Raw genomic sequence first — 14587 nt, 5'->3', positions numbered from 1 at the left:
CAAAAGTGATTGGAAAGTGACAGGAACCCAGCAGGAAAGAGCCAACCCACATAGTCAAGAGCTGTGTGTAGGTGGGGGTGGGGGGGGGAATCAAGCTATGTCAAGTTTTTGGCTGAGATTTTTCAATAAACTCATGTCCCATTGGGTAGGGAAGAAGGTTCATAGGATAAACACAAAAGTAACAAGTGTTATGTAAGCCTACTGAAGTTATGAGGGATGCTTGCTCTTTCCTGCACTTCACAGTACCTCCATCCACATGGTTTGATCTCTTTGGGGGGAAAAGAATAAATAAAAAGCAGCTGGCTTTGTCCTATTGGTTTTTCCCCTCCAGTGTGTGTCATCTCTTTCCAATTAGACTGGAAGTTCCTGAAAAGCTAACCTAACACTTGGTTACTCAATTGGTTACTGGTAAATAAATAGGTAGATTTGCCTCAATGAGGATCTGGGGCCAGTTAGAAGAGCATGTGCCTAGTGTGTGCTTGGGCCAGGGCTCTATACCTGCTGGGGAAGAGACAGAAGTTGCTGGCAGCGGCCGCACAGGAGCCAGAAACCATGGCTCCTTACAGTCATTCATTAAAAAAAAAAAAAAAAAATTAATTAATTAATTAATTAATTGGTGAGACAGAGAGCAGGGGGAGGGGCAGAGGGAGAAGCAGACTCCCTGATGAGCATGGAGCTGAAGATCCCAGGGTTCTGGGATCAGGACCTGAGCACAACGCACATTCTAACACCTGGTAACTAGAATGAGACTATATTCGGATATAAGGCCTTTTTTTTTTTAAAGGGTAATTAGGATAAAATGAGTTCATAGGGGTAGAGTTCAATATGACTGATCTACTTGTAAGAGATTAGGACCCAAACACACAGATCAAGGGGGAACCCTCTGCAAGTGTCAGAAAAAAAAAAATCCTTGCAGATACCTTGACCTTGGGCTTGTAGCCTCCAGAACAGTGAGAAAGTGAACATCTGTGTTTAAGCAGCCCAGTCTATGCTATTTTGCTGTGACACCCTCTTTCTTCATTTGGGGTGGAGTTGAGGGTAGGGGGAGATTGAGGCTGGGTTGGGGAGAGGGGGAGGGTATATTTGCCTCAGACCTAAAGATGGGCACTGGGAGGCAGGGACCAGGACCCAGGCTTGCCTCCCAGAGACAGGGCCCCCCCTGCCTTGCCCAACAACCCGATTCTCCGTCTTGGTTTCTCACCTACGGTGTGTGTGGAGATCATTCTATCTGAACACACCTCGGATGCAATTCCCCCCACTTCCACCGCACAAAGCACCTTCAGCAGCCCAGCTCCTCCCACCCACCAAGATCTGAGCAAACTTCCTTGCTCTGCTGGTTAAGACCTAAGTCAGTGATTGCCTCTCCAACACCAGCATGCATCAGAATCGCCTGGAGAGTGCGTGAAAATGCAGCTTCCCGGACCCTGCCCCCAGAGACACTCCTCTTCAGCTGGTCTGGACTGGGCCGAAAGTAGGCATTCCTAGCCAGCTTCCAGGCCACGCCACACTTGAGGAGCTCACTGAGCCGTCTTTCCTCAGGGCCGCCCATGCATCTCCCAAATCGGGATAAAGTTGAACGGTTGTGCTGCCTGTTAAAGCGAAGGGTTTACTAGAATCTGAGCCAGAACTGGAGTCCAAAGAATCATGGGGGATCTCAATAAAAAGGCAGATACCTGGGCCCACCCCCAGACTCTTTTGGAGTCACCCTCTCTATACAGAGATGAGCAAAGGGAGTCACAGAGAAGGCAAGTGACTTGTTCCAGCGCACACAGCACGTTAGAACAGAGGCTGAGCTGGAACCCGGGCCTTCTTCACCGCAGGGCAGACTGCGGGCGCGTCCAGTCCCTGCCTCTTCTGCGCCTCAGGGAGGTGTGTGTAGGGGGGTCTCTCCTCCTGCCCCTTTCTCACCACCCCCCACCTCCCTTCTGGTGATTGCAGCTGGGCCCTGGCATTTGTGGCTGAAGCTGAAAGGGAGCCTCGTGGGACTATAAATCATGCAAAAGAGAGAAAAGTGGAGGAAGGGGAAGAGTCAAGAACCTCTTGGTGGGAGGGGAGTAGGGAATGAGAAGCCATTAGCTGATGTCCAAGAAGCTGAGGGTGGGGCTTCTCCTGAGACCTGCCTACTTGTGTCCCCACCCCTGCCTCTGACTGGGGAGGACTCCGCAGGGAGCCCAGGGAAATCACAAACCCCCACAAGGCCCTAAAAGAGCCTCCCTCTGCCCTCCCTCTGCAAGAGCTCTGTGTTTCAGGTCCCCACGCACACGGGGACAGGGGGCTGGTCAGTCAGTTGCTTAGTTCAAGCTTCTTGCTCCTGGACTCGGGTTTCTGCTGACAGCCCCAGTCTGGCTGGTGGGATTGGAGCTGGGGTGTGGACCAGAGGTGGACCGCCGCCCAGACCTGCCCTCTCACCTGGGCACAAGTGAGGCTAACAGCTGGGAGAGAGCTGTCCTGGCACCTAAGATCCTGGCTGGGAAAGGCCAGTGAGGGCAGGGCTCCAGGAATCTGGATCTGCAGGCTGAGTTGGAGGCACTCCACTCCCATGTCACCTGGAGAAAAACCGGACCCACTTCCTGACATCTTCATCTTGCAGCCACCTGTCTTCCATCCGGTGAGCAGCCATTCTGGTCTGGAATCTCCAGGTCCCAAGGCTCCCCCTACTCCAGCTGGACCCAGACTCCCTGGGGGTGTACTTGTGTAGGAATGACTGGGCTCACAGGGTCCTTATATTTTAAAATAGTAGCGCCTGGGGTCAGTGCTGTGCCTCTACTGCATGATGGGTGGCTCAGAGGATCTGGGGCTACTAGGGAGAATTGTTGCGGGGGCACCCTGAGTACCCAGGGTAGCCTCATCTCCAGCCTGGAAGAAAGTCAGCTGGAACCTCCAACTCGAGGTTGAGTGGGGGGTCCCCTCCCTTCTTCCTCCTGCTCAGGGCCCATACAAATTGTCTTTTTTTTTTTTCAGTGCAAATTTTCTGAAGTCTGCCCTTGCTTTACAGAAGGCTGAACGCCCAGCACACTGTGTGCTCCCATTAATGAATGCTAATTATCACTTTCTCTTTACTTGGCCCTCTCCCTGGGGGTTTGGGGGAAGGGTGGTGAGCTGCCTCAGCTCAGTAATCACAGGCCAGGCCTGGAGCCTGAGAAGTGGGGGAGACTGAGGTACTAAGCCTGGCTATGCTGTGGGCCCTCTGACTGCCCACCTCCCCAGGTGCCTGAGCAACGGGCGAAGCAGCTGCCCAGGTTACAGCCACTCCTTGCTTTGCAAGCTGCGAGGTCCTGGAAGGGCAGCATTGTTGGGGCTCAGTTCCTTCTAGATGGTTCGGGCTTCTAAAGGCTGCTGACAGCTGGAGGGCACGTGAAAGCGAGTCTTGTGTTATGTCAGCATGTGCTTGCGACACGTTCACATTCGTTCTGCAAACACCTAGTGGAACACCTGTGCCAGGGCTGGTGCGGAGCACAGAAGGGAAAGACAGGGCTTCAGCTCTGAGTGGCCAGTGCCTCCAGCAGAAACAGCCAGCCCCCTGGTCTCCCTGTGAGCTGGCCAATGGCCAAGCTAGACCTGCAAGTGAAGCATTCTGGGAACACAGGGGAGGGAAGGAAAAACTCAGTCACGTGATGGACAGTGCTTGGAGAAGGTGTCAGAGAACCTTGAAACTCAAGTTGGATCTCACAGGGCAGAGGGAGGGCACAGGAAGCAGCCCTGAAAAGGCAGGGAGTTGTAAACGTGTATTGCATTTTAGGAATTCTGCATAGCTTCTGTGTGGGGAAAGGTGAGCCCAGGCTCGTAGGCTAGGCCACTGTTGGGTATCTCTCCAAGTATTCATATCAGGGTCCCAACTTGTCCAGCCTCCTGCCCCCCAGCACCCTTCCAGATCCTGAGCTCTAGTCAGTAAAAAGTCCTCAGGACCTCGATACCAGGCCTCTGGAAGCCAGGGTGGCATCCAGTGGACATCAGGTCTCACTGAGGACACGACTATGCTCAAGGAGCGGGGGAGAGGGGCAAGGCTGGTGCTCCAAGGGGCCAATGGAGCTGAATTTGGCAACATGGCTTTGACATGTGAAGGTCCAGGAAAGGGGAGAAGGTGCAAGAGAACATTTCAGAGAAAACGAATTTTTCCCCATAAGGACATTTTTCTGTTGGGGAAGGAGAATCAAATTTTCTTCTTCTCTGCCCACCCACCTGCCTGACATGGGGGTCCCTAGTAAGACCCTTTCTCCAACCCTCTATGGATAGCCTTCTCCCCTTTTTCAGGTGGTTCCTTATGTCACAACCATTTTTGGCGGCCTGCGTGCAGGCAAGATGGTCATGCTCCAGGGAATGGTCCCTGAAGATGCACACAGGTAAGGGGTGCTCCATGGCGCTGCTGGAGCTCAGCCCCAGAGGCATCGAGCTGGAGGCTGCTCCCTGCCTTCAGGGTCTCGGGCTTCTGACCAGGGGTGCCTTTTGAGAGCACCTCTCACCAGGTTCCAGGTGGACTTCCAGTGCGGCTGCAGCCTGCATCCCCGGCCCGATATCGCCATCCACTTCAACCCTCGCTTCCACACCACCAAGCCCCACGTTATCTGCAACACCCTGCAGCACGGGCGCTGGCAAGCCGAGGCCCGGTGGCCCCACCTGACCCTGCAGAGAGGAGCCAGCTTCCTCATTCTCTTTCTCTTTGGAAATGAGGAAATGAAGGTGAGTAGAAGGGATGGACATCATTGCCTAGAACCTGTGTCCGTCCTTCCGCTGAGCTGCCCACATCATTGTGTTGAGGGGCATTGCCAGGAGGGCTCAAGAACCCAAGCAGCCACCAGGCCCCATTCCAAGCTGCCCGGGGCCCACATGGCCTGGTACACTAGGCCCTGGAGAGGGCACCACTGCCACAGTCATACCAAGCTCTTCAGGAGTGCCTGCAATACGCTGGGCTCTGTTCTAGCCCCTAAATATCAGCTCGTTAGGGCCTCACAACAGCACACAAGGTGGATACTCATGTCCTCCCCATCTCATGGTGGTGGAGGGCCCAGGCCAGGAAGAAAGAACTCCACTTCCAGGCTTTCCAGCTGTGAACTCCTGCCAGAGAGATGCCAGGACCTTGACCTCTCCAGGGGAAAGGGGGGCTGGTGAGAGCCAGCAGTGGAGGGAGGGTTCTGTGGCATAGGGGTTCACACAGCCACCTGAACCTCCATTTCCTCACCTGGGATAGGGTGGTTGCCGCTGCTGATAGGTCTGCTGAGAGGTGAAAAGAGGGATGGTGTGGGGTGTCAGGGGCAGAGGGACAGAGAAAGGTACCTTGGTTCTAAGGCCAGCCCTGCAACCTTGGGAAGGTCACCTAAGCTCACCAAGCCTTGGGTACCTTGTCTGTCAAATGTGTCTCTCAGAGTTGGTGTGCAGGTAAATGTGGGGCACTCCAGGTAAGAGCGCCCAGCGATGCCAGGCACGTTCATATGGATTCAGTGTACATCAGCTCAGGTGCAGCTGAGCTGTCTGTCTGTCTGCCTGTCTGTCTGTCTATCCAGGTGAGTGTGAACGGACAACATTTTCTCCACTACCACTATCGGCTCCCGCTGTCTCGTGTGGACACTCTGGGCATATTTGGCAACATCTTGGTGGAGGCCATCGGATTCCTGAACATAAATGTGAGTTCCCTTGGGGCCAGTGTGAGTTCCCTGAATGGCAACTGCCCCCGACTTCCCCTGATGTCTGGATGGGCCCAGGACCACCCCCTCTGCCCCAGGCAGGCCCTGTCACACCAGCTATAACCAAGGGGGAGGGGATCCATCAAGTTGCAGGATATGAGGGGGGTGAGGAGCTGACACAGAAGGGGACCCGAAGGCCACGGCAAGGAGGTGGATCACTTGGACACTTGGAGCCACAAGGCCCAAACAGCAGCTAGCTCTGTCATTCGCCCCCGAGGAACTTATGAAAAATGCAGATTTCTAGGACCTGCCACCAGACATTCTGACTCAGTAAGTCTAAGTTGGGGCCCAGGAATCAGCACTGCCAAATGCCAAGTTTGAGAACCACTGACAAGGCCTACAGGGAGAATGAGGAGCTGCCAAAGCCAGCCTCTGCCCACCCCCTGGACAGACAGGGTAGGCGGGAGCCAAATAATGACTCTCAGAGCTTGCAGTGGTCCTGAATCCCGCATGTGGCTTTCTCTCCTTCCCAACAGCCGTTTGCGGAGGGCAGCATCGAGTATCCCATTGGATATGTGAGTCTCTTGGGAGCCAGATTGGCCTCTGTGGTTCCACCAGGGCTCCCTGCTCCCCCAGCCTGACCTGCCACTCACTGGGCCGCTGCCCAAGTTAACAAAAGCCAGCTGCCCCATCTTCCCTCACTGCACAGTTGCCATGGATACTGCCAGCCCTTCTTGGTCCCCAGCAGGCCTTGATTCGCCTCTCCCAGCCCGAGCCAGCAGGGCCAGCTTGGGAAGATGGACGGGGTGCACTGGCTGCCCAGGATGGCCAGAGCTCCAGGAGTCCTCTCAGGAGATCCCACTCGGCTGGGAAAACTTCTCTTCTCACAACCCGGGGAAGCAGCTGGGGTGGGCTTGTCAGGAGGGAGGGGCAATGAGGCCCAAGGCCACATTCACAATGAGTGAATGACAGACCATCTGTCTAGTTCCTCCCCATTATTCCAGACCTGGGGTCCATCTGGATCCAAGAGGGACCCCCCCTGGGGCTCTAATCAGTCGCCTGTATTGTCTGAGATTGACAACACCCAGGTACCCCCAGTTCTTAATAATAATGTTGAGAACTCTTTCACTGAGCAAGCACTGCATGGCTTCCATGTCCTGTTTCTCTCCTTGTTAGCCCTTCCTGCTGAAGAGCCCCAGCCTGGTGAGTGACCTCCCTTCTGGGTCTGGTGGTGGTGTCCTCCTGGGTGTTGTCCCACCCCTACCTGGTGGGAAATGCCCTCAACGTCAAGCTGCCCCCTTCCTTTATAGAAACCTGCAGGCTGCATGGGTGGACCAGGCAGCTTCAGGCTGAAGCTCTAGCTTCATCTTCCCTTTTTTCCACTTACTCTGCACACAATTATTTGCTGGTGCCAGGCCCTGGGAGAGAGGGACCAGCTAGTCCCAGCCCTCCAGGTGCTTGCAGGCTGGTGGGGAGGCAGACCAATGAGCACGTGGTTCAGGATGCAGCAATAGGGGACATGTCAGGGGCTCAGAGCCCCAAAAGTCCAGGGAGAGCTGAGGCCTGCAGTAGATGTTTAAGAAATGAGCAGAGCTGAATCTCCTGGCTGCAGGCCTAGAGGCAGCAGCCCCCCCAAACTCCTCTGTGCCTCCCTACTCAGTCATCTCCTATCCTCCTACAGAAGGTGCCCTGCTCGTGTGCTCTTCCTCGGGGTCTCTGGCCTGGACAGGTCATCGTACTGCGGGCATTGGTCTTGTCAGAGCCAAAGGAGTAAGTATCCAGATGGAAGGGACGGGGAAGCAACTCGGAGCTGAGCATGAGCACTACAAGCATTACCTTTTTCATCTCCAACGCCACTGCTCCTTTGTGGAGCTTGTGGTTGGGAAGGTGCTCAGTGCTTAGTCCTAACCACTGAGCACCATCCAGTGGCCAGTACCCCCAGGGCCCCAACAGCCCCAATTCTGGGAGTATCTGCCCTGTCTGTACATCAGGCCAACCAGCCTCTCGTCGCAGGTACCAGCTGGGGCTCTGGGAAAGGTCCTTCAAGGGCCCAGAGAGAGAATTTGGCCTCCTGGGGTGACACAGTGCAGTGGTTTAGGAGACACGGCCAGGCAGCCCCAGAGAGGAGGTCCCCATTCGGGTGTCTCGGTGTCAGGAACTTGGAGCAACTCAGTGACTACACTAATCTCTCCTACAGGGGGCGCTCCTGCTCCACTCCTCAAACCTGCGGGCTTCAAGCCACTTTTTCTTTTTCCTTTTCTCCCTCCCTACTCCTCCTTCCTTCTTTCCCCCTTCCTTTCCTTCTTGCTGGAATTGTGTTGGATTTCATGACTTTTCTGGGCCGGATTACCTGGATTTGACTTCTGCTGAGGACACTTGCTACCCTTGTGTCCCTTCAAGGCAGTTCCTTTGCCTTTCTGTGCCTCAGTTTCCTTGTCTGTAGAAAGAGGTAATAATACTGCCAGCTTCAGGGGTGGTTTACATACTTAGAATTATGGCAGGTGCATAATAAGTGCTCTACAAATGTGCTAGCGATCAAAATTACTTCCGTGGAGGGGCAGGAGAGAAAAGGAAAGGCCCTGTATCCTTCCTTTCTGTTTCAGTTTTGTTTTCCTTGAAGTATGACCTTACTGAACTCTTGCCCTGCATGCTCTTGCACAAGCCTGTGAATTCTGGGGCAGGCATGCAGCACAGCCCCGGACAGCATGAACCTCCAAAGCCAGGCACGACAGGGCTGGATTCCTGCTTTTGCCTCTTATAAACCATGCGGTCTTGGGGAAGTCACTACCCCTCTTCTGAGCTTCCCCATATGAATAAAAGGAGAAAGATCATCTCAGTCCTAGAGGGAAAATGGACAAGTTCCCAGTGATAGAGATACACCCTCCCCCACAGAAACTTGGAGACATGACACCACATTCATATCCTAGCTCAAAGTCAAATGGGTATGATTGGTCACACAGCAAGTAATTTAACTGCTCTGTCTCAAGAGCCATGAATTCACAAGCCCTCTGAGGCCAGACAGATCACATAAATAGTGAAGCCCTAGGTTGGGAAGGTAAAGTGGAAAGAGTATTTCCAGAGAGCCAGATCTTCTGATTATTTTAAAAAGAGGAGCACAAAGCCATCTTTCATATAAACTTCCTCAGTTTTGAAACATGGTCTTACCTGGATGTTGAAGAACACTGTGGACCAGCCAGGACATTTCTACAGATCACTTCCACCAGGAGCCACCAACATCAAGACTTAGCACAGTGCCTGGCATTCAGCAAGCCCACAATAAATGCTGTCACCATTGTTTTCTGGAAGCAACTGTGGCTTGAAATGGACAAAGGGAGTAGGAATTGGAGGGCATGGAATTCACCACTGTCTGGGGTGTCCTCCTAGAATAGATCCAACAGGAGTCCCTGAAAGGCTGGCCCAAGGCTCACCTTTTCCTGGCTTCACCCCGCCCTGTGCCCCCTGCCATCTGGTCTCCCCCCTATCAACCACTTCCTGCCCAGGCGTCACTCACCAGTAGCTTCAGGAGTGTGATTTCTAAGGTGCCTTTGGAAGTCCCAGAACAGGAAACAGGATGTGGCTGCCATATGAGGGGCAGGGGCCAGGCAGCAGAAAGGCCCCCAAATCTGGGTCCTATATTGTTCCCAGCCCAACCCAAAGCCCCACAGCTAATACTAATGACAGGGCCAGCTAGATAACTTCTTGTCCTTGTCAGTTATATGGGCTGCTGAACCTCAAGCCACTGGATTTCCGGGAGGACTCCGTAAAACACCCACTATGTGCCACGCACTTGGTAGATTTCATGTACATGACCTCTTTTGTTCCTATCAATGAGAGGTATTGTATTATACAGTAAGATTTGTTAAACAATAGGTGTGATTTGAGTGCTTATTACACCAGGTGCTGTTCTAGCACTTTACACATGTTAACTCAGCCAACACAACTCATGAGGCAGGTATGGTACTCCTCTCCCCATACTACAGATCAGGAAACTGAGGCACAGAGCCATGAAGTGAAGTCCCCAAGCTCACAGTACTAGAAAGCAGTAGAGCAGGGTTGAAGCCAGACAGACTAGCTCTAACCCCCACAGGATACCTGGCCTATAGCACCCAGTAAATGTTAGCTACTACTTATATAATTCTCCCCATCCCAAGGAGGGGAAAACGAGGCTCAGGCAAGGTAATTTGCTCTCCCAGGGTCCTCTAACTGGTGGGTGGCAATGTGGGGACTCTGTCAGGTGTGTCTGGGACTCGCTCAGGTGTTCCCACCCCTCTGAGCTGCTGAATCTTCCAGCTGCACTCCCACATCTGTCTCGGTGCTCAAGATCCAGCAGCCACAGCTTGGAGAAGTCAGGGAGCCCCTTCTCTGGCCCCTTCTTGTAGCTTCACACTGAGCCTGAGTGATGAGGCTGCGCACGTGCCTGTGACGCTTAGGGCTTCCTTCGCAGACAGAACTCTGGCCTGGATCTCGCCCTGGGGATGCAAGAAGCTTATCTCAGCCCCCTTCATCTTCTACCCACAGCGATTCTTCGAGGTCAGTCAGAGCCAAGTAGCCTCATCCTTCCCCAGTGGGCACAGAGCAGCATTCCCCTGGGGAGACAGGGCAACATCCTGGGGCAGGGGGAGGAGAACTGGGGCTGGGAAGCCAGAGCCTGCCAGGAGGAAGAAACATCCACCCCATGGCTCTCAACCTTCCATGTGGGTGCCAGCAATCCCACTTCCAAAACATGGATTTAATTAATCAGAGCAGCCCCTGGCATTAGTGTTATTTAAGATAAAAAAAGGGATCCCTGAGTGGCGCAGCGGTTTGGCGCCTGCCTTTGGCCCAGGGCGCGATCCTGGAGACCCGGGATCGAATCCCACGTCAGGCTCCTGGTGCATGGAGCCTGCTTCTCCCTCTGTCTGTGTCTCTGCCTCTCTCTCTCTCTGTGACTATCATAAATAAATAAAAATTTAAAAAATAAAAATAAATAAATAAATAAAAATAAGATTAAAAAAAAAAAAACAATGCCCCACCCCCATGACTCCATTGTGCAGCCAGAGTTGAGAACCAGTGCTGGAGAGAATGCAACAGGCACAGATGGTGAAACCGAGGCCCAGGGCTGGGATCACGGTGTTCTGATGACAAGCTGCCCCCCCCCCCAACCCCGCATCCTGTTCTTTCCCACCCTGGGTGCCCTGTGGTTTGGGTCTTTGTGACCTCTGAGGGGAGGGCTTACTGGGTGGGGTGTCAGGCAGCTGGTGGAGGGTCTGTCTGGAAGCCTGCAGGCCCCTGCTGCCCATTCCAGGTGCTGCTCCTATGCCAGGAGGGAGGCCTGAAGCTGGCGCTCAATGGGCAGGGCCTGGGAGCCATCAGTCTGCACCAGCAGGCCCTAGAGCAGCTGCGGGAGCTCCGGATCAGCGGCAGCGTCCAGCTCTACTGTGTCCACTACTGACAAGTGAGCCAGGGACTCCGCCAGGGAAGAGAAGGGCCAGCCCGTGCCTAGCGCCCCATAGGTGGCTCAGCTCTCCTCCCTTCATAAAGATTAGAGGTATGCCTGTCACCACCACCTGAGTCAGCAGGGGCTTTGGGCCCCACAGCAGAGGGAAGAAACCTGTGTGAAAAGGCTCCACCCACCAGGAGCCTGGAACCTGCCTCCATCCTCCTTTAGGGCCTACACAGGGGGCAGGTGTAACAGCCTAGCAAGGACACTCAAAGGTACAGTGGCTTCGGGGCGCCTGGGTGGCTCAGTCAGTTAAGCGTCCAACTCTTGGTTTCAGCTCAGGTGGTGATCTCAGGGTCATGAGATGGAGCCCCATGTTGGCTCCGTGCTCAGCAGGGAGTCTGAGATTCCCTCTCTCCCTCTCCCTCTGCCCCTCCCCTGCTTTTGAGCACACCCTTCTCTCTCTCAAAATAAAATCTTTTTTAAAAAAGTACAATGGCTTAAAGAATTGAGACATGCATTTCCTTCTCATCTAACAGTTCTGGAGAAAATGGTCCTGGTCTGTGGAGCAGCCCCATGGACCTTTGGGAGGGTCCCAGCCGTGGCGCCCCATTTCTGGGGCATCATCATCGTCTGGGTGGCTGGGTCTCAGCTCAGATACCACCACCCTAGGTTTCAGTCACTGAGAAAGTAACTAGAAAATGTATACAAGGCCCACCTGCTTTCAGAAGCCCCAGCCTGGGATTGGCATGGCCTGTGTACACTCACATCTCCTCCATAAGCAGTGGGTCACAGGCCACTCTGGGTGCAAGGAAGGCTGGAAATGTGCTCCAGTGGGATGGCCAAGTGCCGGGCCATGGTTCCACCACTGTGATTCCTGGTATGTGCAGGTAGATTTTGTGTTTTCCATGTCCTGTGCTTTTTTTTCCCCTATGTTTTCAGCTTTCTTGCTTGCTACTGGATTGCTGAAATCTTTAATCACCCTCCCCACCTTTTTTTTCTTATAGTGGCTTGGAAGTTTTAAGCTGCATTTTATACTGCTAGTGGTTTTCCTCATTTTTTATTATTAACAATAAAATTGACTTTTGGAGATGGGTAAAATTCTGAGTTTTAATATATACGTGGATTTGTGTAACCATCACCACCACAATCAGGATATATAACAGCCCCATCGCTCCAAAAAACTCTCTTGTATCACTGCTTTGTAACTATACCTTCTCCACCCCACCCCTAACCCCAGCAACCAGAGGATCTGTTTTCTACTCTGACATTTTGATTTTCAAAATGTCATAAATGGAATCATAGTATCTGACCTATTTAATCCAGTTTCTTTCATTCTGCATTATCTTTAAAAAAAAAAAAAAAAAAAAAAGATTAGAGGTGCCTGAATGGCTCAGTTAAGCATCTGCCTTTGGCTCCAGACATGATTTCAGGGTCCTGAGATGGGGTCCTGCATCTGAGCTCTCTGCTCAGCGGGGGAGTCTGCTTCTCCCTCTCCCTCCCCACCACTAGTGCTGTTGCTCTTTCTCAAATAAATTAAAAAGAAAAGATTATTTATTTGCGAGAGAGAGTGCATGAGCAAGGGTGAGGGGAGGGGGGGAGCAGAACCCCTGCTGAGTGGAGAGCCCAATGTGGGATGTGGGGCTAGATCTCATGACCCCATGATCAAGATCATGACCTAAGCCAAAACCAAGGATTGAACCACCCAGGTGCCCCTGCATTAACCCTTTTGAGGTTAATCTAAATTGAGATTAATCTTGCTGTATGTATTAGGGACCCATTTCTGTTTATTACTCAGCAGTATTCCATTGTACCACAATTTGCTTATCTATTGATCCATCGAAGAACATGTGGGGTGGTTTTCAGATTTTGGCAATCATGAATAGAGCTACTAAAAATATTTGCATGCAAGTCTTTGATGAATATAAGCTTTAATTTCTCTAGGGTAAATTCCCCGGTAGTAGAATTTCTGGACCATATGATAAATGCATGTTTGATTTTATAAGAAAGTGCCAAACCTTTTTTCAAAGAGTGACTGTACCATTCTGCATTCCCACCAGCGATGTGGGACATTTCCAGGTGTTCTGCATCTCTGTACTTGTTGCTGTCAGTATTTTTTATTTTAGCCATCCTCACTGGTGTGTAGGGGTATCTTGTTGTGGTTTTTTGTTGTTGTTGTTTTGTTTTTGCCACTGGCTGCTTGGAGTTTATTTCCACTTGGTGCAAGGCACACAGTTCCAGGGTGGGGAAGGCTTGCGTGCGGCTTGGACAGTAAACAGTGGGATTCTCTCAACTTCCTTTTTTGGTGTTTTGCTATTTTGATACAAAAGAATCCAACAGCTTCTGCTCGGGCAGCCTGCCTAGTCCATAGGGAGGGGAGGGGAGGGGGGAGGAGGATGAGCCAGGCCCTCCGACCAGGCGCGCGCCTCGGAAGCCTGGTGCTGGCGATCGGGCCGGCGGCCGGGGTTGGCACGGCCGGGCGGGCGCCCGGGCTGCTTCCTCACGGCTTCCAGGCCCGAGTCCCCGGTGTCGGCGCCGCCGGAGGCCTGGGAAGGCTGCGGGCGCCCCGGCGACTCCAGCACGGCGGCCGTGGACGCGAGCGCGGACTTCCCGGAGCCCCTGCCCTCCGGTGGCCCGGGTCGGCCTCGGGGAGCCCCGGGGCGCCGCGCCTGCACTCACCGGGACGCTGCGGGGCGGCCTCCCCCGCGCAGTCCGCGCCGCCGCACGAGCCGTTACGGGACGCGGAGCCCCGGCGGCGCCGGTATAGTCGTGCGTGGCCACGAGCGAGCCGCCGGGCGGGGCGGGGGGGCGCCATGAGCTCCCGGCCCCGGCCCCGGCCCCGGCCCCAACGAAGCCGCTCTGGGCGCGTCCCGCGGGCCCCACCTCGGCGGCGACCCCTCGCGGGCCTCGGCGCGCGGGCACAGGTGGCGGGGACGGGGGCGCCGGGCCACGGACGCCGCCGGCGCCTGCGCTCTTGTGGTTTCGATTTACTTTTCCCTAATGTCTGAAGATGGTGAGCGCCGCGCCTGTTTTCTCTTTTATTTTCTTCAGTTTTTTTTTTTTTTTTTAAGCAATCTAGGGGATCCCCGGGTGGCGCAGCGGTGTGTCGCCTGCCTTCGGCCCAGGGCGTGACCCTGGACACCCGGATGGAGAACTGCGCCAGGCTCCCTGCGTGGGGCCTGCTCCTCCCTCTGCCTCTCTCTCTCTCTCTCTTTCCGTGTGTCTCTCATGAATGAATAAATAAAATCTTTATTAACAAAAACATTTATTTTTTAAATGTCTCCCCACCTCGTCTTTTCATTCTCTAAGCAGCTCCTTTCACAGAGCAGGAGTCTAGCTTTGGTTCTGATTCATCAATTGTTTCTTGTACGGATTGTCCTTTTAACGTCACGTCTAAGAATTCTTCGCCAAATGAAGATTTATCCTTTGTTTTCTAAAAGTTTTATACTTTTGCTAAATAATAAAATTGAACTAAGGAAATCTGGAGATCAAACTGGCTTTATTAAACTATTCATGAGCAGGTATTAAGCCCTGTGGGACCCAGGAAATT

General features: G+C 53.3%; 1 protein-coding gene across 11 annotated transcripts; it reads left to right on the top strand.

The window, feature by feature from the left end:
- Nucleotides 1-2136: 2136 nt before the first annotated feature.
- Nucleotides 2137-12455, top strand: LGALS12 (galectin 12). Of its 11 annotated transcripts, none has more exons than XM_041723356.1 (9): nucleotides 2142-2608; nucleotides 4252-4340; nucleotides 4464-4677; nucleotides 5499-5618; nucleotides 6155-6193; nucleotides 6795-6821; nucleotides 7300-7388; nucleotides 10063-10148; nucleotides 10903-12454. In XM_041723356.1, exons 1-9 carry the CDS (start codon nucleotides 2540-2542, stop codon nucleotides 11166-11168), a joined length of 999 nt encoding a protein of 332 aa, XP_041579290.1. In that variant the 5' UTR covers nucleotides 2142-2539; the 3' UTR covers nucleotides 11169-12454. The 11 variants fall into 11 exon arrangements, with proteins under 11 accessions (XP_041579297.1, XP_041579299.1, XP_041579300.1 ...); XM_041723359.1 differs by having other exon boundaries at nucleotides 2144-2608; nucleotides 9998-10148; XM_041723363.1 differs by lacking the exons at nucleotides 10063-10148; nucleotides 10903-12454 and adding an exon at nucleotides 8765-9991 and having other exon boundaries at nucleotides 2137-2608.
- Nucleotides 12456-14587: the final 2132 nt, after the last annotated feature.

The sequence above is a fragment of the Vulpes lagopus genome, chromosome 11 (assembly GCF_018345385.1).
Source record: "Vulpes lagopus strain Blue_001 chromosome 11, ASM1834538v1, whole genome shotgun sequence".
In the NCBI taxonomy this organism is placed as follows: domain Eukaryota; kingdom Metazoa; phylum Chordata; class Mammalia; order Carnivora; family Canidae; genus Vulpes; species Vulpes lagopus.
Note: the sequence above shows the minus strand (reverse complement) of the source record. Positions and strands in the feature narration are given on the sequence as shown.